At 52.7% G+C, this 23,269-nt stretch overlaps 1 protein-coding gene and 1 pseudogene across 2 annotated transcripts in view; one reads left to right on the top strand and one right to left on the bottom strand.

Moving 5' to 3' along the window:
• The window catches only part of SLC1A7 (solute carrier family 1 member 7), a gene marked incomplete at both ends in the record, with an annotated part of 46,274 nt that overhangs the window by 9,999 nt on the left and 13,006 nt on the right, over window positions 1–23,269 (bottom strand). Inside the window, one exon of the mRNA XM_080692991.1 lies at window positions 9,363–9,578. Coding sequence (XP_080549117.1) covers window positions 9,363–9,578 — 216 coding nt within the window. The remainder of the gene's footprint in view (window positions 1–9,362; window positions 9,579–23,269) is intronic.
• LOC308261066 (small ribosomal subunit protein eS1-like) lies at window positions 21,069–21,831 on the top strand (annotated as a pseudogene). The gene has a single exon. The product of its transcript is annotated as a small ribosomal subunit protein eS1-like (transcript).

Consider the following 23,269-nt stretch of genomic DNA (forward strand, 5'->3'; position numbering starts at 1 on the left):
GTGGTAGCGCACGCTTGTAATCCCCGCGCTTGGGAGGCTGAGACAGGAGGATCGCGCTGGCTCGGTGCCAGCCTCACTGGCTTAAGATACCCTGTTTCCAAATAAAAAAATATATAAAATAGGTCTGGGAGTGTAGCCCGGAGGTAGAAGGGCTTCCAGGAACCCCAGTACCACCAAAAAATAATAATAAAGGGGCTAGGAGCCAAGCGTGATGGCTCATGCCTATAATCCCAGTACTTGGGAGACTGAGACAGGAAGATTGCCAGTTCAAAACCAGCTTCAACAATTTAGTGAGACCCTATTTCAAAATTAAAAGGGCTGGGGGTATAGCTCAGAGATAATACCCCTGAGTTCAATCCCCAGTACCACAGACACACAAAAAAGGGCTGGGGATATAGCGAGTGCTACAGCCTCCCTGGGTTCAATCCCCAGCAACAATAAATAAATAAATAAACGAAAACTAGAATAGATAGATATTTTATCATCTCTCAGAATATGGAAGTACAAAATGAGCAATAAAAAAATCAATCAATATGCCGGCCGTGGTGGCGCATGCTTGTAATCCCTGCACTTGGGAGGCTGAGACAGGAGGATCACATAGGTTCAAAGCCAGCCTCAGCTACTGAGTGAGGCTCTCAGCAACTTAGTGAGACCCTGTTTCCAAATAAAATATAAAAATAGGTCTGGGAGTATAGCCCGGAGGTAGAAAGTCCCTGGGTTCCACCCCCAGTAAAAAAAAAAAAAAAAAAAAAAAAACCAATATTACTACATTAAAATTAAGAACTTTTTAAGCACAACACAGCATCCTAGATTGGATCCTGAAACAGATAAAAAGGACATTAAGGGGGGAAAAAACTGGTGCAATGTAAATGAGATCTGTAGTTTAGTTAATGGTGTGGTACCAATTTAACGTCTTCGCTTTGACGAAACATCACGGTTATGTAAGATGCTAACATTCAGGGAAGCGGGGGAGGGGGATGTGGTCTTAATTTTCTTTGCAGTGCTGTTTGCTAAAATGAAAGTTTAAAAAAAATTAGGAAGCTCTGTAGGACAGATTACAATACAGATACAATTATAAAGCAAATAAGAAGCGCTGTTAGATAGATTATGATACAAATGACCAAGCGTTATCATCCTAAATCTATAAAGAGCTTTTATAAATCTTGCCCTTGTTTCGGTGTTCACCGTCTGTCTCCTCTCATCAGAATATCAGTTCCCTGGAGGGCAGAGACCTCTGTTTTCTTCCCCGCTGTGTCCCTGGCGCCTGAAAGAGGGCTTGGCACATAACAGGCACTCAGCAAATATTTGTTGCATATATTAAAAATGGACCACAAAACCAGTAATACCCCCAAAAGCAAATGATAGATGTTTCCAGGCAATTTAGTTTCCAAAGGAAGAGATGCAAATGGGCTAAAAAGCTTTTAAGAAATGTTTGACCTCATCACTACAGGAAAGACATCTTTATCTATCAGATCAACTGTTCTATAAAATGACAGTACATAGCTAGACGCGGTGGCACGTGCCTGTAATCCTAGCACTTGGGAGGCTGAGACGGCAGGTTCACACACCGGAGGCCAGACTCAGCCACTTAGTAAGACCCTGCTTCAAAATTAAAAGTAAAATAAAATAAAATAGGGCTGATGGTGTAGCTCAGAGGTAGAACAGCCCTGGGCTCAATTCCCAGTACCAAGTCATAAAAGAAAATAACAGTATACATGCTGAGGATGTTCAGGTAGACAGGTACCCTCAGGTGGATGTGGAAGGGATCTTTCTCTAAAGCAACTTAGCAGTTCATGTTCAGAGTCTCCTTTCTTCCTTCTTTCCTTCCTTTTTTCCCTCTTTTTTTTTTGTGGTACTGGGGATTGAACCCAGAGGCATTCTACCTCTGAGCTATACCCCTAGCCCTGTTTTTATTTTGAAACATACCAGGTGGATATGATGACACAGTCTTGTAATTCCAGTACTTGGGAGGCTGAAACAGGAGAATCACAGGTTCATGGCCAGCCTCAGATACTTATTAAGGCCCTCCACAACTTAGTGAGACCTTCTTTCAAAATAAAGAATGAAAAATAGGTCTAAGGGTATAGCTCAGAGGTAGAATGCCCCTGGGTTCAATCCCCAGTACCAAAAAAAGAAAAAAGAAAGAAAGAAAAAAAAGAACCAGGGCCTCATTAAATTGCTGAGGCTGGTGGCAAACCTGCAATCCTCTTGTCTCAGCCTCCCAAATCTTGGGATTACAGGCCTGTGCCACCAGGCTCAGTTTATGTCAAGAGTCTTCAAAACATTTATATCCTTGTCTTTTTTTTTTTTTTTTTTGGTGGTACTGAGGATGGAACCCTTCTACCTACGGGCTACACTCCCAGACCTATTTTATATTTTATTTGGCAACAGGGTTTCTTAAGCCAATAAGGCTGGCATCAAACCTGTGTGATCCTCCTGTCTCCACCTCCCAAGCATAGGGATTACAAGCGTGCACCACCATGCCTGGCTATATCCTTGTCTTTTTTTTTTTTTTTTTGGTGGTACTGGGGGTGGAACCCAGGGGCCTTCTCCAGGATACACTCCCAGACCTATTTTATATTTTTATTTGGAAACAGGATCTCTTAAGCCAACGAGGCTGGCTTCGAACCTGCGCGATCCTCCTGTCTCAGCCTCCCAAGCACGGGGATTACAAGTGTGAGCCACCACACATGGCATATATCCTTGTCTTTTTAATCCCCTCCTAGGAGTCAATTTGAAATCAGTTGCTAACAAAGGTTTTGTCTCCATTTTCACTTGTGGGGACAGGCTTGCGGCACACACTCCTGCTCCCTCGGCCTGGACCACCCTCCTACTCTTGTTCTTGGCAAATCTCTTTCAAGGCTCAACTTGTACACGCATGGAATTAGACTCCTGGACGCAAGTGTGCGTTATTGCTCCCTCGGCTCCCCAACAGCCACCCCTGGAGGCAGAAACTAATTGTTTTCACTGCTGCTAAGAGTCAGATTCTGTGCACCCACCTGGCAGGAGGAAGAGGGCTGAAAAGAAGCTCTCAAGGCAGAAGGCTGGTCATGGGTGTGTTGTGACCCAATGGTCATTTACCTTTTCCCCAGGAATTTCAGCTTTGTCACGTGCGAGAGAAGCAGTGGTCAAGAGCTGAGTTGCAAGCAGATTTCTTTTTTTCTTTTTCCTTTTTTTTTTTTTTTTTTTTTTTTTTTGGTGGTACTGGGGTTCCTGGAAACCCTTCTACCACTGGGCTATACCCCCAGACACCTATTTTTCATATTTTTATTTGGAAACAAGGTCTCTTAAGCCAGCAAGGCTGGCTTCGAACCTGTGTGATCCTCCTGTCTCTGCCTTCCAAGCGCAGGGATTACAAGCATCCACCACCACGCCCGGCGCAGATTTTTTATATGCACCCAAAGGTTGCTGCCTGCAAGGACTTCTGACATCATGCAAACCCAGAGCACAGAGCCAGCGCTAGTGCCTGGGCAGTGTGCACAGCCCACCAGGGTGTGGCAGCCCACCTGCCCCGGCATCTGTCACCAGCTGGATGATGTCCATGGATTGTTAAACAGTTTGAGAATCTCTCCTCGGTACAGCCCCAGGAGGTTCAAGGTTTACTGAGAGGCAGTTTTCTAATGGAACTTAAGGGAAGCCTGTGTTAGCTTGGGCAGAAATGAAAGAACATTTGAAGGATGGTAAGAAACCAAGTGGAACTTATATCTACTAAGGGCATTTTTATCACTTCCTTTAACATCAGGACAATTTAAAATGAGACCCGCCGATGATGGGAGCCAGATGCTGAGCACGCAGAGTGCACAGGTGGCCGGAGCCTGGGATCCTGAGATACTCAGGAGCTGCCTGCCTCCGGAGGGAGAGTCAGGGGGAATGCGAGGCTTGACCTCACGGAAGCGTCTGCTGTTGCAGGTTTTTCGTAACTCGCAGCCCAAAGCAAGTCCTGACTGTGCTGTTTGCTCATAATAATAATCAGCAAACTTATTCTGCAGATTTAATTGCGGATTATACTTTTGATAATAATTGGGAAAACATACAGCATTTCTTTTGGCTTTGAACAGCCAGGGAAGCCTTCCCGTTTGTCCCAAGAGCCTGTGCTTTTGGTGGTAGCCACATAAAACACAGACTGTGCCTGGAAACATTAACAGTCATGCCCACAAATACCCACACACGCTGCCCAGGCCCCAGGCAGAGCCAGTGCCCGCCTCTAGGCTTCCCTCCTCATTTACCATTGTAGGCCCTCACTGCCTCAGTTCCCAACTTGCCCCCAGCCTCATGCGCCCGACCCAAAGGTGGGGATTGTTCTTTTTCACACAAACGCTGCTTCCGAGAGCTTCATCCCGTTTCTGAGATGGTAACTGGGAGCTAGGGAGCCAAGTCATTACTCAGTCTCTGTGGTGTTTTAATAAGATTGGAAAAAAAGAAACGAAGAAGAAGTAGGGCCAGCTCTGATTAGTGTTCCGCTTGGGTTTTTCCTGCGAGGCCGCCCTGAGAGTAGACGTCAGTTTTCTGGAGTCCCCACTTGGAGCCCTGGGAAATGAATTCATGTCTTGGTGGGTCATCCAGGGACACAGCCTGTTGTGTTCCTCTGGAATCAACTTTGAGGCATGGACCTTTGCACCCCAGAGGTGAGCGGTACAGCTGCCCCCACCCACATCTCGTTGGCTTTTCAATGGTCCTATCTGCCCCCAGGCCTTGTTTCCCTGTTCCTGCCCTACATTTTCTCATTCAGTCATCAACACTTGCCAGGCACCTGGGCCAGAGCACGGTGTGTGTGTGTGTGTGTGTGTGTGTGTGTGTGTGGTGGAGACCCCGGGTCCCTCCTGCCGCTGTCCCCACTGCCTGCACAGCCTCTTGAGCATCAGATAATCGTGTCCCTCACACCCTTCTCCTCTTTCTGTCCTAACATGGAGGACAGTCCTGATGCAGAGACATGTGCTTTCTCTCCCAGCTCCCAACACAATGCCCCTGCACAGACTAAGGGCTTCATGAAGGCGGGTGGATGGAGTGGAAGTGGCCGTACCCCTCCTTCGTGCCCCCAGCTGTATCCTGCTCACTCTGTTCTTCTCCAGCCCAACCGTTCCAACTTTTGTTATTGTTGTCGGTGGTGGTACTGGGAATCGAACCCAGGGCTTTATCATGCTACTCTACTACTGAGCCACATCCCCAGCTACAGCTGACACCTCTATCATCTATCTATCTATCTATCTATCTATCTATCTATCATCTATCTATCTATCTATTATCTATCTTGCTCTCTCTCCCTCATTTTTTGGCCCTGGGAGTTCACCTCTTGGGCACTCTATCACTGAGCTCCATCCCCAGCCCTTTTTATTTCCTTCTTTGATTCTGAGTCATGCTCTTGCTCAGTTGCCCTAGCTGGCCTCAAACTTGCCCCCGCTGCCTCAGCCTCCAGAGTAACTGGGATTGCAGACATGCCCCTGCCCCTGCCCCAGGTGCCCACTCCTGATGTCTGACAGCTAACTGGCCCCTCCTGCGACATTCACGGTGCCTCCTGCTGTGGCGCTGCCCAGCTGCCCAGAACCTGCTCCAGGAGCTTCTGCGATTTGCCGGCTCGTGGTGGATCTTTGTGCATAGAACCACAGAGATAGAGAGAAGGGATCTTAAAAACCACTGGGAAACTGCTATGGAGAAGACCTGGCCTGGCTGGGGTCGCACAGTGGCTTTTTACTGACAAGACTGAGACGAGACTGCAGGTCTCTGGGGTTCTTGTTCCCCCACTCCCCGGGAGGCATTGTGATCCCTCCTGCAGCCTTACTTTCTGACCAAGAAATGGTGCTGGTGATGGCCCACTGCCCAGCTAGCAAAAGCCTCAAAGCAGGAGGACCAGTTGTCACCATGTGAGAAGCAGCTGAGAGCAGAGAACACTCTGGAATGTTTGGCTGTGACACGTGCATCCGGATCCAGAGCCCCTGAGCAGGAGGAGTGTAGGGAGGGCAGGAGGGCAGGGAGGGCAGGAGGGCAGGGCTCCCCGAGCACCGGCCACTCCTTTCACCACGTACAAAAGCTGTTTTGAATCATAGAGTCTAAAAAATAATGATTCATAGGCAGCAAATCCTAGAAATAATGGGTCTTAGAAATGAGGCTTCTCAGAATCCCTCCTGTCCTGGCTGCCAGGACACCAGCTCTCCCGGTTGCCTTCCTGCCCCCATTTCTGCTCCGCTAGTGCCATACAGCCCCGGAGGAGCCCGTGACAAGGCTTGCCCTGGACGCTTGCACGTGGCATATGGCGCATGACTTGAGTTAGGGAACTTGCCAAAAGTAGAGGCTTAAAAAATCACTTTCATGTTTCTGTTTTCTCTTTCTTTTCTACCTTCCTCACAAGAAGGTGCCCAGGTGATCTCTCTCCTGGAATCCTGTCGCCTCCATGAATAAAGTCAGGCTGGCCTGCTGACGTGTGAAGACCACACACAGCCCAGCTGAACCATCTCAGCCGCGGCCATCCTAGGCCAGCTGTTTCACAGAGGGGCCACCAGCCTCCTGCAGACCATGAGTGAGCTCAGTCCAGACCAGCAGACCCACCAGCCGATTGTGGACACCCAATGGTTATTTTAAGCCCCTAAGTCTTGGGTGGTTTGTTACACAGCAGTGACTGACACAGAAGGTGAAAGCTTCTTTTCTTTTTATTTATTTATTTTTTTGTACTGGGGATTAAACCCAGGGATATTCTACCTCTGAGATATATCACCCTCTATTTTTTAATTTTATTATTTATTTATTTATTTATTTATTTATTTATTTATTTGTGGTACTGGGGTTCCTGGTAACCCTTCTACCTCCGGGTTACACTCCCAGACACCTATTTTTTATATTTTTATTTGGAAACAGGGTCTCTTAAGCCAGAATGGCTGGCTTTGAACCTGCGCGATCCTCCTGTCTCCGCCCCCCAAGCGCGGGGATTACAAGCGTTCACCACCATGCCAGGCACCCTCTATTTTTTTATTTTGAAACAGAGTTTTGCTAAGTTACTGAGGCTAGCCTCAAACCTCTGATTCTTCCATCTTAGCCTCCCAAGAACTAGGATTATAGGATTTGCCACCTCACCTGGATGAGTTTCTTTAGGTAGAGGGGGAGACGCAGTGCTGGGTGTCTATCCCCACAGGGAGGAGAGGCATGTGTCTCCCAGCTTTAAGCCAGGAGAACTACTCAGAGAACCTGGCTTGTGTTCCTTAGGGGTTGAGGAATGTAGGGACTGGCGCCTGCCTCCTGTCCCAAGGCCCTAGGAAAGACCCACACTGCTAGCAGAGGTGTGTATACTTTTCACAGGCCACATATAGCCCTTGCAGAAGGGACCCTGCCCCAGAGGGTCACCCAGAGGGGTACGGTGACCCCAGCAGAGGGGTTAACTGGAGGTCAGGCTGGTGAGGGTGCTGTGAGTGGCCCTATGGATCAGGGATCATCCTGGCTGGTGAGAGACATGAGTGCTGGGGGCGCCAATGAACCCTCAAAAGTTTCTCTGAAGGAAAACCATCAGGAAGCCCTGCAGCAGCTCACCCATCCCCAGCAGAGGGGGATCTTGCAGACCCCTCCCTGCCACTCCACCCGGTACTGGCGACATAGCAAGAAAGAGAGAGGACGTCCCCAGGCCCCTCGGCCCGCTGCAGATTCCCAGCCTGAATCAGAGCCTCAAGGCTCAGGCAGGATTCACTTTAAATGGGACGAGTCTTTAAATTAGACAGGCTTCAATTTTTTTTTTTTTCAGTACTGAGGATGGAACCGAGGGGCATTCTACCTCTAAGCCTGGACTTATTACATGTGTCGTTGACTTGAAAACGAGAGGGACCAGGAGGACGCTGCAGAGCAGTGTGACGAGGCAGCCGGTCAGCCCCAGGCCGTTCCCCCTGTGCGCCTCTGTGGTGCTGGCCACACCTGCTTGTCTGGAGAGACCCTCCACCACCAGGTCACCTAACGCCTCACCCCGGGTAATTTCTCATATCCTTTCAGACTCTCCCATGAGCTTCAGATCCCTTGGCCAGCCATCAGCTGACCTGTCCCGCAAGAGGGCTGACAGATGAACGAGGGCTGACGGATGGCCTCCATCTCTCGCTCCTCCTGCTGGGCAGCCCATGGTCTGTCCCTCCCTCCCTGTCCCATGGCCCCCATCCTAGCCCACCCTGCCCATGCTCGGGTCCAGGGTCCCTCTGGCAGCAGGCCTCCTGAATCGGGTCCTGCCACTCCTGTGTTTAAGCCGCTTCCCGTGGCCTTCAGGAGAACATGTGCTTTCAGCCTGGGGGACGGTGCCCTTCATGGTCTGTTCTGCTGGAGTCTCGGCAGCGTCTTCGGCTGCCCTTCAGCTCCTGCTGTGGTCACACCAGGCCGGGCCAGGCGGCTGTGACCGTTCCCCATACCATTCCCTCTAGGCTCAAGACCTGCACACAGCCACCCTCCCCGGGACAGCCCTCTCCCCTCAGCCATCCAAACCATCACCCATGTCGTCTCTGTCTACTTTTGGGTCTATCTCTTTTAAGAGACAATGACCATTCCTCCAGGCAGGGGAGACTGAGCGTCCTCGGGGGGCCTGGTAGAGCTGCTCTGGTGAGGTGTAGGGGAGGGCTGCCTGCTGGGAGCCTGGGGGTCCCTCATGGCTCTGTCCCTGGGGACCAGGGCTCAGTCCATGGGCCGTGGTCAGCGGAGCTGCCCTGTTGGCATCCTGAGGGTGGCAAGAAGCACAGTCCTGGGAGTTCAGAGTCCAGTCCTGCCTGGACTTCAGACAGGCCTGAAGTCCTGGCTCTACCGCCTGCCTGCCGGATGACACCTCCTCTCTAAGCTCCTTTTCCTTATCTGTAAAAAGGGAGCGCGAAGAAGAGAAAGCAGGCATGGTGGCACGTCAGCAATCCCAGTACTTGGGTTGCTAGGACGGGAGAGTTGCAGGTTCGAGGCCAGCGTCAGCAACTTAGCAAAACCCTGTTTCAAAATAAAAAATAAAAAGGGCTGAGAAAATAGCTCAGAGGTAGAATGCCTCTGGCTTCAATCCCCAGTAACCCCTGCCCCAACACACACAAAGAGGAGGAGAACCATAACTGTGGGCCTTCCATCTCACAGGCCAGGTGCACACAGCTGTTCACTGACCCTGCTGGGCCCTGCCCTGCCCCCTGCTTCCAGCCTGATGGGAAGACGGCACAGCATGAGCCAGCAGAGCCCCAGGGCCAGGCACAGGGCCGTGTCATTGACTTCAGGGTACCAGGTGGTAATGGCCTCTTTAGGACCTCTGTGCCCACCCCTCGTTACCACAGGTCACCAGAGCAGCCCCAGCCCCATCCCTGCGCTGCCCTCTGGAGGGGGGTGGGCACCCCGGCCAGCCGCACAGGCAGGCGCACCGGAGCAGGGGGGCGGAGGCCAGTTACCGGATGAGGTCCAGCAGGGCATCAGCCGAGCTCATGACGGGCTTCCCACTCTGCTCTGTGGTCTCCTTCTGGGCCGCGCCGCCTGGGTGGATGATGGAGACCATGATGATGCCCACAATGACAGCCAGGAAGGTGGTCCACAGGTAGTAAGCCACGGTGAGGATGCCCAGGCGGCTAGAGGTCTTGGCATCCAACGAGGCAAGGCCGGACATTAAGCTGGTGGGGCAAGAAGGTCATGTCTGTGGGGCACACATCCTGGCGGGCACTCGGGCATATCCGCTCCAGCCCTGGCTGTGCCCGGCACCCCTGTACTCTCTAGAGAGCCCTCAGGACCCAGGCCTGAGGCTCCCTCTGGTCTCGCCCCTTGAGCCCAGCGTCACCCAGCCAGCACGTTCACATCTCAGTCCTGTGTACACGCCGTGACACCCAGCAGCTCCCTCCCTCTCAGAAGCTGCACGTGAAGCCCAGGCTCAGTGCCAAGTCTTCAGCGAAGTCTTTTTCAAGGACCTGCTTCTCCACCAAAAGTAGGAGTCCATTCTGGGGCTCCCCCGTCCAGCCTCCTCTGTTGTGACCCTGATTCTCACTGTCTGTTACCTATGTGTGTCTGTCACTGGACTGGGTGAGAGGAGGGACAGGTCTGGCTTCTCTGTGAATCCCCAGTGTCCAGCAAGAGCTGGCTCCAAGCAGGTGGCTACTGTCTCCTCCTGAGTGAGCGCCTATGTTCGGGCACTGGGCTGGGCGTCCTGACCTGGACCTGGTTATAGTTCTGCTAACTGGCCGTGTGACTCTTAGACAGTAAGTCACTCTTGCATCTTGGGGCCCCAGGATCCCCACCTCCAAGATGGGGCCATGAGAGATGCCTCTTGCACAGAGGAGCCACCCTGGGGCCATCTTGGGTTAGTGCCTAGGGCCAGGCTTGCCCTCACAGGAGGCTGTATTGAGGGGCCATGGGTCTCTCGCCTCTCCCCTCCTCCTGCCAGCCAGACCCTACCAAGCTCGCTGTCCAGCCGTGCAGGCCAGGCCCAAGGCAGCGCTGCCTGTGGCTGGTGCAGGGGTGTGGAGATGGGGTGGGGGTGAGGCGAAGGACAAGAGATTAATTAAGGAAATGCTTGTGCTTTGTTTTGATGCCAAAAGGATTTTTCCCCAAAGCCCTTTCGTTCTTCCAGATAAAGGAAGTATTTGTCTGGTTTTAATCATGTAAACAAGAGCAGATAATCCCTCCCCGTCCATGCTCTTATCAGACTACACACAGCAGCGTCCAGCGCCAGGCCAGTTTCTCCTCTGCTCACTGACGCAAGGCTGACCCTCCCCAGGGTCACAGGGCCAGGGTCCCTCCTTCAGGAAGCCTTTCCCAACCAGGGCCAGTGAGGCCCCTTATCTGGGCTCCACAGTCCCTCGCTGTGATTCCCTCTGTCCCCGTCCCCACCTCAATATATATTTGCTATTTTCTAACAGCACCTCCTGTGCTAGGTTGGGATCTGACTCAAGGCGGGGTCCCCAGAGCAAGGCCTAGGAGCAGGTCGCTCAATGAAGGAGGGAATGAATGAGTGAGCCGATGCTCACGGCGTCTGGCATCCTCCTCTGCCAGGATGCCATATGTTAGTGATGGGCTTAAGGTGGGTCTCGGATGTAAATCCTGCAGGGCTCATAATGGGATTGTGTGGCAGAGGAAATGGGGCTGCTGTGACCATGATCTAAGAGGGATTACCTCCAGGCAGGCAGCAGCAGGACTGGACTCTGTGCAGCAGGACCCCAAGGTCAAGGCCAACCTTGGGCTCTGGGGCAGCCATGGCCGACACTAGTGCCCAACTGAGCCCGAGCTCGGGCCCCACTCCAGGCCTGTCCTCTTTCATTCATGCCCGCGCTGTGCCGTGCCCTGAGCCTGCAGAGAGGACTCAGAACCTGTCCCTAGAGCTTTGGAGACAGACAGACACACAGACAAGGACACTGGGACAGAGGGGATACCAGTGACCACTGGACAAGGCAGCTGCTTCAGCACCATGTGTGGAGGGGCTGGGCAGGCTCCTTCCCCAGGAGACGAGAGTCGACCCCCACTAGGACAGTCAGGTAGGGCTTCCCGGATGAGGCAGCATTTGACTTGGTTCTTGGAAGATGAGGATTCGGGGGCAGGGCAGATGTGCCAGGTGGCAGGGCGGCAGAAGGCAGCATGGGGCTGGGGAGCGCGGGGGCTCCTCAGTGTGGCCAGAGCTCAGGGCACGTTGAGGTATGGTAACAGGAGAGGAGAGACAGATTGAGCACAGGAGTGGCCTTGAATGCCAGGTCAGGGGAACTGGGAGCCACCCAGGGGAGGTTTAGGGGGAAGGCTGGGGCCTGGCAGCGCCGCAGCACAGCTCATCCAGCAGAATTGTGGGATGCTGGAGAGGGGGGAACTGAAGATGCTTTAGATTTGAAAATGTCCAGGCACACAAGGTGCAGCAGTAGGGCCCCTAAGTGGTAAGAACAAAACCTTGGATCTCAGAAAATACAGCCTTCCTGGCACCCTGGAGTGGCCATTGCATAGGGTGGTACCCTGGGGAGGATGGTCCTAATCTATTTCTTTTTTTCCTGGTACTAGTGATTGAAGCCAGAGGTGCTCTACCACTGAGCTACACCCCCAGCCCTTTTTATTTTGAAACAGGGTCTGCCTAAGTTGCCCAGGCTGGGCTTGAACTTGAATGGCAGTCCGACCTCAGCCTCTTGAGTAGAGAATGTTTCTAATTAAATGGAAAGTGGAAAAGCCAATCACCAGCCAGCTTTGTAGCCCCACAGGAAGACGCACAGCCTCTTGGAAAGGAAACCCCTGTCCTGTGTGGACAGTGCAGACATGTGGAGACGTGTTTGAGGGATCGCGCAGGAGAGGGGCACCGATGAGAACCAGGTTTCGGCGGAGGTTAAAGGGCCTAGGAAGAAGAGGCCCGGCATGGGGTGGTGCCAACCCAGAGACAACCAGATGTGGAAGGTGGGGAGAGGGGGAGTACAGGCTCCAGGCAGAACAAGACCCCCGGCCCCAGGCCCCGGGGACACCTGTTGCTCAGGGAAGGAGAGGGCTGATGAGGACATGGAAGGAATTCCATTACCAGGGACCCCAGGAGCTCTGCTCTGGAACCTCCCTCCTACCTCCAAAATGGGAAGGGCTTTGCTACTGGCTGAGGCCAGTGCAGGTGGGCGGGAGCGGCTGGCACAGCCATGGAGCAGGCCACCCAGGTGGGCTTGGGCAGTGCTAGGGGCTTCACAGGCGATGGTGGCAGCCAAGAACAGGGGGAAGTGCTACGGATCCCACAAGAGACCAGGCCACTCCTGGACTCGCAGTGATGGGGGACGGAGGCCGAGGTTCTGCAGCCTGGCCTCCTGGGGCTCCTCCCAGAGGTAGTGCCTTGAGGTCCAAGACTTTGGAGCCAGGCCTTTTTTGGGGGGTACTGGGGATCAAACCTCAGGACAGTCTACCTTCAAGCTACACTCCCAGCTCTTTTTATTTTTAATTTTAAAACAGGATCTCACTAAGTTGCTAAGGCTCTCAGTAAGTTGCTAAGGCTGGCCTCAAACCTATGATCCTCCTGTCTCAGCCTCCCAAGCACTGGGGTTGCAGGTGTGTGCCACTGTGCCCAGCAAGCCAAACTATTAACTGACTTTTCTGAGAACCTACCAGTTTGGGCAGTGACGACCTGTGGGAATCATGAGGCCACATGGACACACACACACCACAACACATACACATATACACACTGGAAAATAGTCAACAATCGTTGTCTTTGGGTGGTGGGATTACAGGTAGCTTGTGTTTTTCATCTTTCTTCATGTACTCTATTATGTCTAGGATAAACACGTCTATGTGAGGCCGAGCCCCAGCCCTTGAGCGCCGGGCAGACACAGAAACCATAATCTGCCTCCAGTTTTACTGTTAACCAACACCTGAACACATTTGATCCTTAAAAACCTTCTAAGTTGGTGCTGCCCTATAGAATCATAATGCCAGCCACATTTATCATTTAAAATTTTCTAATAGTTACATTAAAAAAGGAAAAAGAAGATGAAATTCATTTTTGTGAATTTTTTTATAATTTTTTAATGTAATGTATCCAAAATATTATCATTTCAATGTATTAGCAAATATAAAAAATGTCCCACTACACTGATTTTAAACTTCAATGAAAATTAATTCAAGCCAGGTGTAGTGGCGCACGCTTATAATCCCAGCATTTGGGAGGCTGAGACAGAAGGACTGTGGTTCGCGGTCAGCCTCAGCTATTGAGTGAGACCTTTTGCAACTCAGTGAGACCCTGTTTCAAAATAAAGAATAAAAAAGAGGGCTGGGGGTGTAGCTCATAGGTAGTGTCCTGAGTTCCATCACCAGTACTGCCAAAAAGAAAAAAAATTAATTCAATAAAACCTAAAAGTCAATCCCTTGGTTGCCCTGGCCACATGTTGCTGCTCAGTAGCCACCTGTGACTGGTGGTTATGATATTGGACCATGTGGGTTTAAGTCCAGATAAGAAAAACAGAGTTCAGGGCAGAGGGGATAAATTAGCCAGATGCCTCTTGGTAAGGTGTGGGTTTTTTGGGTTTTTTGTTTTGTTTTGTTTTGTTTTTTGGTACTGGAGATGGAACCCAGGGGCATTCTACCTCTGAGCTACACCCTCAGCCCTATTTTTTATTATTTATTTTGAAACAGGGTCTCACTGAGTGGTGAAGGGCCTCACTAAGTAGCTGAGGCTGGCTGCAAACCTACAATCCTCCTGTCTCAGCCTCCCAGGTAACTGGAATTATAATCTTGTGCCACCACGCTGGCTCCTGTTGGGAAGTTCTAGAGTCAAGACTGGAACAGGATTCTGATTCAGAACCCTGGGGGAGGTCCCCCTCTCTCACAGTGCTTCCTGGTGGTACAGATCTGGTTTAACTCCTGGGAGGCAGGAGGAAGGTCTTCTGTTTGGGGTTGACTGTGATTGTAATATGACGCAGCCCATGTAATCTTTTCAGCTCAACTCTCGGAGCTCACGACCTGCCCACAGCTGCATGACCTCCCTCACGTTTGTGGTGGTGACGTCTTCATCTTAAGAAGGGCCCAAGGGGAGCCTGGTCGGCCACCTGTTGGAGGCTTCCGGCTAGAGTGGGCATTTCTATGGGGTTGCCTCAAATGTTCCTTCTGGCTCTGTAATTATGGTGGAGGAGCAATAGGCAGACTTAACCTCTCCTATTCCAACCTGGCTGGGTGCGCCTGAGGTTCCCTGAGGTCCTTAGGAGCCCCAGGGAAGAGCCCCAGGAGCCCAGAGGCCTGGAACTCCTTCCCAAACCATCTGGCTGCCACTAGGAGCCCAGGGACTGGGATCAAGAGATGGCCGGGACTAGACATTAACCCGCAGAGGCAGCGGGAAGCTGGCCGGGCTCCCAGCCCCAGCCCGTCTCAATCTGGTAATCATTCCACTTGCAGGGCAGGGGAGGCGGCCGTAGCTGCTGGGCTCTTGATGGAGGGAGAAAAAGGTTCCTTTCCGGCCCTCACCTGGTTCTCACACCAACCCCAGGTGGAAACTGCAAGCCCGTCTTCCACTGGCAGCTCTGGGCAACTTGGCCCTCTGCCTACAGCTGGTTACAGAGAAGTGTGGCCCCATCTCCCCAGCCCAGACCTTTCCACCGGCCTTTTCCAAACTCAGCTCAGACAGGGCTTACTCTGGGAGACTTTGTGGCTGCGGCCAGCTCACTGTACCCCTCCCAGCCCTGTGCACCCCAGTTTGTTACAGGGCCTCGTATACCCAGCAGTGCGCTCACCCTGAATCCCAGAGTCCTGCCTGGAGTCTGACACCTGGCAGGCTGGCAGGGGAGGAGTGTGGAGTGAAACAGGGAAGATGGAGGGACCTGTCCCTGCCCCGCCCCTGCCCTGCCCTTCCTGTCCTTGCATGTCTCCCACACCACTCCCTCCTCTGGGCGGGCAGGGATAGGCAGCTCCTGCAGGCGCCTCACCAGCTGGGAGCCCTTGGCAAGCTATGGATCCTGAGCTGCCTCAGTTTTGCAGTGGGGGATAAATGGGAGGAGAATGGGTTTATCACAGGAGACGACCCCGTTGAGTGCCTGCCACACAATGAGTCCATGTGCAGTTCAGTTGTCAGTACTGCCTGTGTTATCACTGTTCTGTGATTGCCTGCCCCACGGCCGGGAGGTCCCCAGCGCAGGGCTGGATCTGGTATAGTCCCAGGGCCTGTGTAGGCCTGGCACAGGGGCACAGACATGTGTGATGTTAAACTGGGGATGGGGACATGCTGGACCTGACTGTTAAGGGGGTAGCTTGTGATTCCGGTGACTGCCAGCATTCGCTGGAGGGTCCTGGAGAACCAGTCATCTGAGCCAGCTTTGATCCCCTTGCCTGGTGCTGGGTGTCTGTGTGACACTGAGGCAGTTGGCACCAGAACTTAACAGGAGCAGGTTGGGAGCTGGGGACAACAGGCAGGGAGTGGGACGGCTACTTCAGGCCATAGACAGGGTCTTAGAGGAATACTCCAGGGCTCTGCTTCCATATCTTTCCTCTCTGGTCATTTTTATCAATGGCCTGGCCAAGGCCACTGACAGCATGTGGATCCGATTTATAGCGTTCAGGAAGCTGGGAGGAGCAGCTAATGTGTCAGATGAGGGGCCACAGGCCAAATCTGACACGATGCAGCTGAGCACAGACACGTGCTGGGCCGCACTTGGCTTCAACAGCTCGGGGAGCACAACAGCTTGGGGGCGGGAGAGGGGAAGCCTGAGCCCAGCCGGCGGCAGCGGGGCTTTGGGGCTGTGTTTGCTGCCAGCCTGGTGAGTCACCTGGGACATGGGGCCATTAAAGGGCTGGTGGGCTCTCCTGAAGGGCCAGAAGCCGGGGGCTCATCAAGCATCTATGGACCTGCCCTGGGGTGACACCCACCAGGAAAGGGCCAGGGAAGGCGGCTGTGTTCCATACAGTACAGCTGGGGACAGGTGGCAGGTGCCATGGGCCTGGGACAACACCCAGGGACAGGTGCTAAGAAGCCTGGAACACAGCCGATTGGGATGCTGGCAGGGATGGGAGCCCTGGGGACCTCAGCTCAGCGTCAGGAGTAACTTCCCAGCAGTTACGTGGCCCTTTGAGGGAAGGAGCCACTTTGAGGAGTGAACTCTCAGCCACTGGAGGAATGCAAGTGATCTGCTGAAGTCACACAGTGAGAACACAGGCGCTCTGGCCTGCTAGCACAACATCAGGCCCAGCCCCCTGCCCCGGGAGACCTGGGGGACAGGAAGGAGCCTGAGCCCTGGGTCAAGTCCCTGGAGTCGACCTCAGCCTGCATAGTCACAGAGCCCCTCCCATGCCGGGCCCTAGGACACAGCTGCAGACAGTCCTCCCGACATGAGACAGACAAGAGATGAGGCATCTGGGGCAGGGTGGGGGAGGGTGTCTCTGGGTGAGAGGGTCCCCTCAGCCCTTCCAAGCATCTTGGATGACTTCGTTCCCCTGAGCGGAGGACAGGCCCAGCAGCTGACAGCAAGTGCCACGTTAGCGGTTACGCTCCCCAGCTGCTTGGCCACGCCCCCACGCCCAGCCAATTACCTAAAATATGGGCCATCTGGTCCCAGCACCCCATCACAAAGGCAGCACGCCCTAGACCACCTGTGCTTGCATGCCTCGGAGGACAGGGAGCCCACTACCTCCCCAGGCAGCCCCACCACTGGAGGCTTCTGGGGCTTACTGGAAAAAGTCCTTCCTGGTGCCAGGATGAAGAGGGCTCCCCCTGGGGCCCAGCTACCCTGGCAGCCACATTGGCCACAACTCTTGGCGCCATGGGAGGGTTCATAGGGGCAGGAGGCTCCGTGTGGGAGGGGCATTGCTGCCCTCTGGAGTGACCTCCTTCCCAGGCCCCCAGGCACCAAGAGTGTGGGTCCACAGGGCCTGTGCGCTGACAAGCTTGAACCAGCCAAGAACAGGAGGGACTGCAGCTGAGGCCCACAGAGTGGGCCCTTCTCACCCCTCCATGGAGGCCACGCCCATGCAGCAAAGCATGTCCAGTGTGGGGGCAGAGTCTCTACGCATGGTCACCACACCTTTGTCTCCACCACGAGTAGGGGCTTTCTTGGCACACCTGTCAGGCTGGTCATGGAAGCCTGCCCTCGAGGGAAGGGAGGGCCCTGTGCACGTGGGAACTCGAGGGTTCTTGCCCCCCCCCATCCACAGCCACCCCACAGGCTCAGGGGAGCCTGCCCGAATGTGGCGGTCGCCAGGTCTCCCCAGGTGGAATGACACTGTCCTGGAGCGTTTCCAAAGCTGCACCCAGTCCCCCAGCCCCTGCTACTGTTCTTGCCCCACCTGTGTGGAACACTTGCTCTGGGCGTCCCAGCGTCCTAGGAACAAACTAGGTGGGTTTGTGGTCCTCAGGAGATTTGTCCAGTGGGTGGTGAGGCCTATGGTTGGACAACCCTGGGTGGTGGCGGTGACTGATAGGCCAGAGTAGGGGCTACTCCCCTGGGAGTGCGGCCAGGCTTCCAGGAGGTAACTGTGAATGGACTGGAAGAGGAGAAAGAAGAGAGAGAGGAGGGGGTGTAGGAGGTGAAGGAGGAGGAGGAGGAGGAGGAGGAGGAGGAGGAGGAGGAGGAGGAGGAGGAGGAGGAAATTTCTAATGGGAAGGGGGCGAGAACACTGGTATTGGGATGAGTAGAGATTTTTCAGTCACCAGATTGAAGATCTGACCCACCCCCAGCCTGCAGCTGGGCCATGTTTGGTGAGTAAAGCTCTCAGCTGACCAGCAAAAAGGCCAAAGACAGCTCCCAGGGCGCCCATCAGGAGGCTCCCAGAGCTCTGCCAGGAGCCATGGCTGCCCATGACTCGAGGGCTCAGTCCAGAAGCACAGGCTGCGCCAGACCCGGCCCTGCGGCTGCCCAGGCCTCCTGCCTGCCTCCCACCCGCAGCCCGCCCGGGGCGCTACCCCCGCGCACTGGCTGCCAAACTAGACTCGGCTGCTTGGCCATGGACCAGCTCCAAGAAGTCAGAACGTGGGTGTTTGGGAGTTTTCTGCCAAACTAGAGTTCCTCAGCCAGGGGGAGAAGGGAGAGGAGAGATTATTTTGGCTAAACGTGATTTCCTGATTCTAAGAAAAGTCCGTTTTAAATTTTTACAAAAAATAGGAAGGAAAGCCATACAGACCCAGGAAGACGCAAACATCCCACACACGCACGTAGCGACACATACTGTGGATTCCCACGCGAAGCCTGCACTCTCGGATTTCTTTGCTGTGATGTGGAGCTTATGAAACCTGCTTCTACGCCCAGCCCCAGTGAATGACAAACACATGGCTCAGTTTTCCTTGAATGATGCCTGGTTACAGAAACTGAGGAATGAGGGGAGAGGTTTGGCAAGAAGCAAGTCGAGCCTTGGAGGTGCTAGCTGCAGCCAGATGCCGGTTTAACCAGCCTGGTTCCTTGCATGCTGTCATCTGGAATGTGTGAAAACAAGGCTTTGTCGGGTGTGGTGGAGCACGCCTGTGATCCCAGCGCTTGGGAGGCTGAGACAGGAGGATCACAGGTTTGAGGCCAGCACACAGTAACTTATCAAGACCTCAGCCCCAGGGGACACACTTGCGTGGGCACACACATACCACCTACACACACTTGTAAATTTGCAGGTGCTATTGAGTTTACTTTATGGTGCAGGCTAAAAGCATGGTAAATAACAGAATTTGAGAAAACTCCAGACTCCTGGGGTGCGGCCTCAGTGGTGTCTACAGCAGTACCCTAAATAGCTAATGATGAGAAAAGAGATTTGCAAATCCTGCTCCAGCCCTGAGTGGGAGAGGAAAACTGGATTCCCAAGGCAAGAGTGCGGTACGGAAAGTCTTATGACATGCTGAATTAAAACCAAAAACAGCAAGAGGCAGATTTATTTTCATAGAAATAACAGTAAGGTATCCTCCAAGAACTTAAAGGAACAGAAAGTCACCAATCTTTTACAGAGTTAGTCTATAAATTAAAAGCAAAAGTTGCCAGGTCTGGTGTTGCGTGCCTGTAATCCCAGTACTTGGGAGGCTGAGACAGGAGGATCACAGGTTCAAGGATAGCCTCAGCAACTTAGGGGGACCCTTAGCAACTTAGTGAGATCCTGTTTCCAAATTTAAAAAAATAGGGCTATGGGTATGGCTCAGAGGTAGAATAGCTCTGGATTCAATCTCCAGCACCAGTGAATGAATGAATGAATGAAATAAGGGATCTGAGCCAGGTGAGGTGGCACGTGCCTGTAATCCCAGCACATTGGGGGGCTGAGACAGGAGGGTCGAAGGTTCATGGCCAGTCTCAGCTACTTAGTGAGGCCCTCTGCAACTTAGTGAGACCCTGTTTCAAAATAAAGAATAAAAGGGATCTGAGCGGTGAGAAGTAGCCTTACTGGGAGAGAATGGAAAAGGAAGGCTCCCGGGTCCCAAAGGCTGGCCTTTCCCTAATAAAAAAGGGTCGGCCGGCAGTGGATGTGCAGGGAAGAGTGCTGAGTGGTGAACCACGTGGTGTCCCCGTCCCCACCCATCCATGGGAGAGGAGCCCTGCTCAAGGACACCATGGCACTGCGGCAGGCTCCTGTGCCAGTGTCATGTGATGCAGAAGTTTCTAAATTTTGTTCAAGGCTCCTATGCTCGTGGAGAGAGATAGCAAGTCCTTTTGCAGCCAATTCCATTTAAAGAAGAATCTCTCACTACTGAGGAGGTCGGTATGGAAGTTCCCCAAAAGACTAAAAATGAAGCCGAGCGTGGTGGCGCACGCTTGTAATCCCAGCGCTTGGGAGGCCGAGACAGGAGGATCACACAAGTTCAAAGCCAGCCTCCCCTACTTACTTAGTGACGCTTTAGGTCTGGGAGGATAGCCTGGAGGAGGAAGGCCCTGGGTTTCATCCCCATGCCCTGGGTTCCATCCTCAGACCCGCAAAAATAAAAAATAAAAATAAAAATAAAAATAAAAATAAAAAATAAAAAAAGACTAGAGATAAAACCCTGCTATGACCCAACCATCCCATTCCTCAGTATCTTTGCAAAAGAAGCAAAGGTAGAACGCTCCAGGGATGCGTGCGCATCCATGTTTACTGCAGTATAGTTCACAATAGCGATAACCATGGAACCAACCTAGGTGCCCATCAACAGGTGACTGATTAAAGAAAATGTGGTGTATAAATGCAATAACATTTTACTCGGCCACAAAGAAGATGTCACTTGCAGGAGAATGAATGAAACAGAGAATGTTATGTTACATGAGATTAGCATGCTCAGAAAGTCAAGGGTCATAAGTTTTCTCTCATATGTAGAAGCTAGAGAAAAAAACAGAAACAAAAAAGGACTTCAGTTAAGTGTGGAGAGACCAGTCTCCTGCGTCCACCGGTTACACTGAGCTCCAGGGAGAGGTCGGTGTGAAGGACCAGGTAGAAAAAGCCCTGATTCCCTGGGAAGGTTGCACATGGCCCTCCCTCCCCAAGGAGGGGGCCTGCCAGTGGCCCAGCTCTCTGTTCAGTGAGATGAGTGGTTATTAGCAGGAATGCTAACCGTTTACTCCGATGGATGTTGCTACTGTGCTGAAAGCGGTGCCTGGCCCTGAGCTGCGGCCACACGCCCCAGCGACACCGAGCACTCCCAGATTTCAACGCTGTCAGCTGAGGACGCAAGCTGTCGTTGACTGGGCTGGGATTTCACGGACAGAACCCTGAGCTAGCCTTTTGGCTCTCGGAGCGGCACCGTGGCGGTCAGCAAGAACAAGCGCCTATTAAAGGGGAGCCAAGAAGAAAGTGGTTGATCCGTTTTCTAAGAAAGACTGGTATGATGTGAAAGCACCGGCCATGTTCAATAGAAGAAATATTGGGAGAACACTCATCACAAGGACTCAAGGAACTAAAATCGCATCTGGTGGCCTCAAGGGTCGTGTGTTTGGAGTGAGCCTTGCTGATCTGCAGAATGACGAAGTTGCATTTAGGAAATTCAAGCTAATCACTGATTAGGGTAAAAACCGCCTGACTGACTTCCATGGCACGGATCTTACGCGGGACAAGATGTGTTCCATGGTCAAAAAACGGCAGACCATGATTGAAGCTCGTGTTGATGTCAAGACTACCGATGGTTACTTGCTGCATCTCTTCTGTGTTGGTTTTACTAAAAAACGCAACAATTAGATACGGAAGACCTCTTATGCCCAGCACCAACAGGTCCGCCAAATCTGGAAGAAGATGATGGAAATCATGACCCGGGAGGTGCAGACAAATGACTTAGAAGTAGTCAGTAAGTTGATTCCAGATGGCATTGGGAAGGACATAGGGAAGCTTGCCAGTCTACTTATCCTCTTCATGATGTCTCGTCAGAAAAGTAAAGATGCTGAAGAAGCCTAAGTTTGAATTGGGAAAACGCATGGAGCTTCACGGTGAAGGTAGCAGTTCTGGAAAAGCTACTGGGGATGAGACAGGCGCTAAAGTCGAGCGACTGATGGATATGAATCACCAGTCCAAGAATCTGTTTAAAAGTGCAGACTTTTTTAGTAGTGACAAATAAAAAAATCCTATTTGTGTGTGTGTGGAAAGCCCTGAGCTAGGTATGGGTGCAGAGTGTGGCTTAGAAACTAATAAAGAGAAGAAAGGGTCTGGGATTCCAGGGCTTGGTGGGGGAGGGCAGCTGGGCTCCCTGCAGATGAGGTGAGAGCTGAACGGGTACCAAGCTTCAGGTCCAAACATGCAGCTTACTGGAGCTAGAAGCAAAGGTGCCAAAAGGTGCTTCCTCCAACTTCAGTCATCACGATGCAGAAGACCCTTGACTCCCCTGGAGCCACTGGGAATGAAGAGCGGAGTTCTGGTGCTGAACTCTTCAGCTGCCCAGCTGAGGCTGCACCTCAAGAGAAACCGGCTTGCTTAAAACCATCAGAATGCTTGTGGGGCTTTTATTTTTAATTTTTTAGTTTTTGGTACTGGGGGTTGAATTCAGGGGCATTCTACCTCTGGCCAACACTTTTTATTTTTTATTTTGAAAAAGGGTCTCACTAAGTTGCTGAGGCTGGCCTTGAACCCGCAATCCTCTTGTCTCAGCCTCCCAAGTACTGGGATTACAAATGAGCGCTTAACATACCCTTGCTCGGGCCCCTTAGCGCTCTGGTGCAGTGAGCCCAGGGCGAGGCCTGATGTCTGAGTTTGTCAAAGCGGCCTGATGAGTCGCTGTGCCCTGGAGTGGGCACACTAGTGGGTGCTCCTGGGGGGCAGGGATGCTCCTGGGCTGGCTGGGAGCAGAAACTCAGGGAAGGGTGATAGACGATGGATTCCAGACCTTATGAGATAGGCAGATTTAGGGACAAGAGGTTTGGGGCTCAGAATCGCACCCCCCCCCAAGGTTTCATTCTCCTGTAATAAGGAAATGTTAAGGCGCTTCCGTTGTTCAGTGGCACAATTGCTCTGCACCAGTGCAAACTGCTTAATAAACAAATGAAATGAATGAATACACTGGTTTCCCTCAAGGTAATACCACGCTGCGGTTCCAGCCAAGAGAACGTACTCAGCAGGGTGAAGCGGGACCAGCGAGCGCGAGCCAGGGCTCGAGCTGGACCGGCTGCTGGTCACTCGGGCGCTGGGGCCGGGCAGGGGCCTCGCCCCAGTCACACAAGAGGGGACAGGCGTAGGATCCGGCCTCAGGCTGCTGAACGTGATTTTTTTTTTTCTTAAACTAATTGACTTGCACAGTACTCACAGCTGACAAATGACAGAGCCAGGCCGGAAGCCGTGGTATGGCCGACTCCAGGGCCTCTGAGTGTCTGCTTTGGATAAGAAGGCATGCCCAGGCGGTGAGGGAGGTCAGCAGCAGAGGGCACATGCTGCCTAGCAGGGGCACTGACTCCCTCCCTCACCCACTGTGCCCTTGAGCCAGAGAAGCACCGTTCATCTCTGTATCTACAGCAGCACCCATGACAGGGATAAG

Source organism: Muscardinus avellanarius (assembly GCF_963383645.1).
Source record: "Muscardinus avellanarius genome assembly, chromosome: 3".
Taxonomy (NCBI): Eukaryota; Metazoa; Chordata; class Mammalia; order Rodentia; family Gliridae; genus Muscardinus; species Muscardinus avellanarius.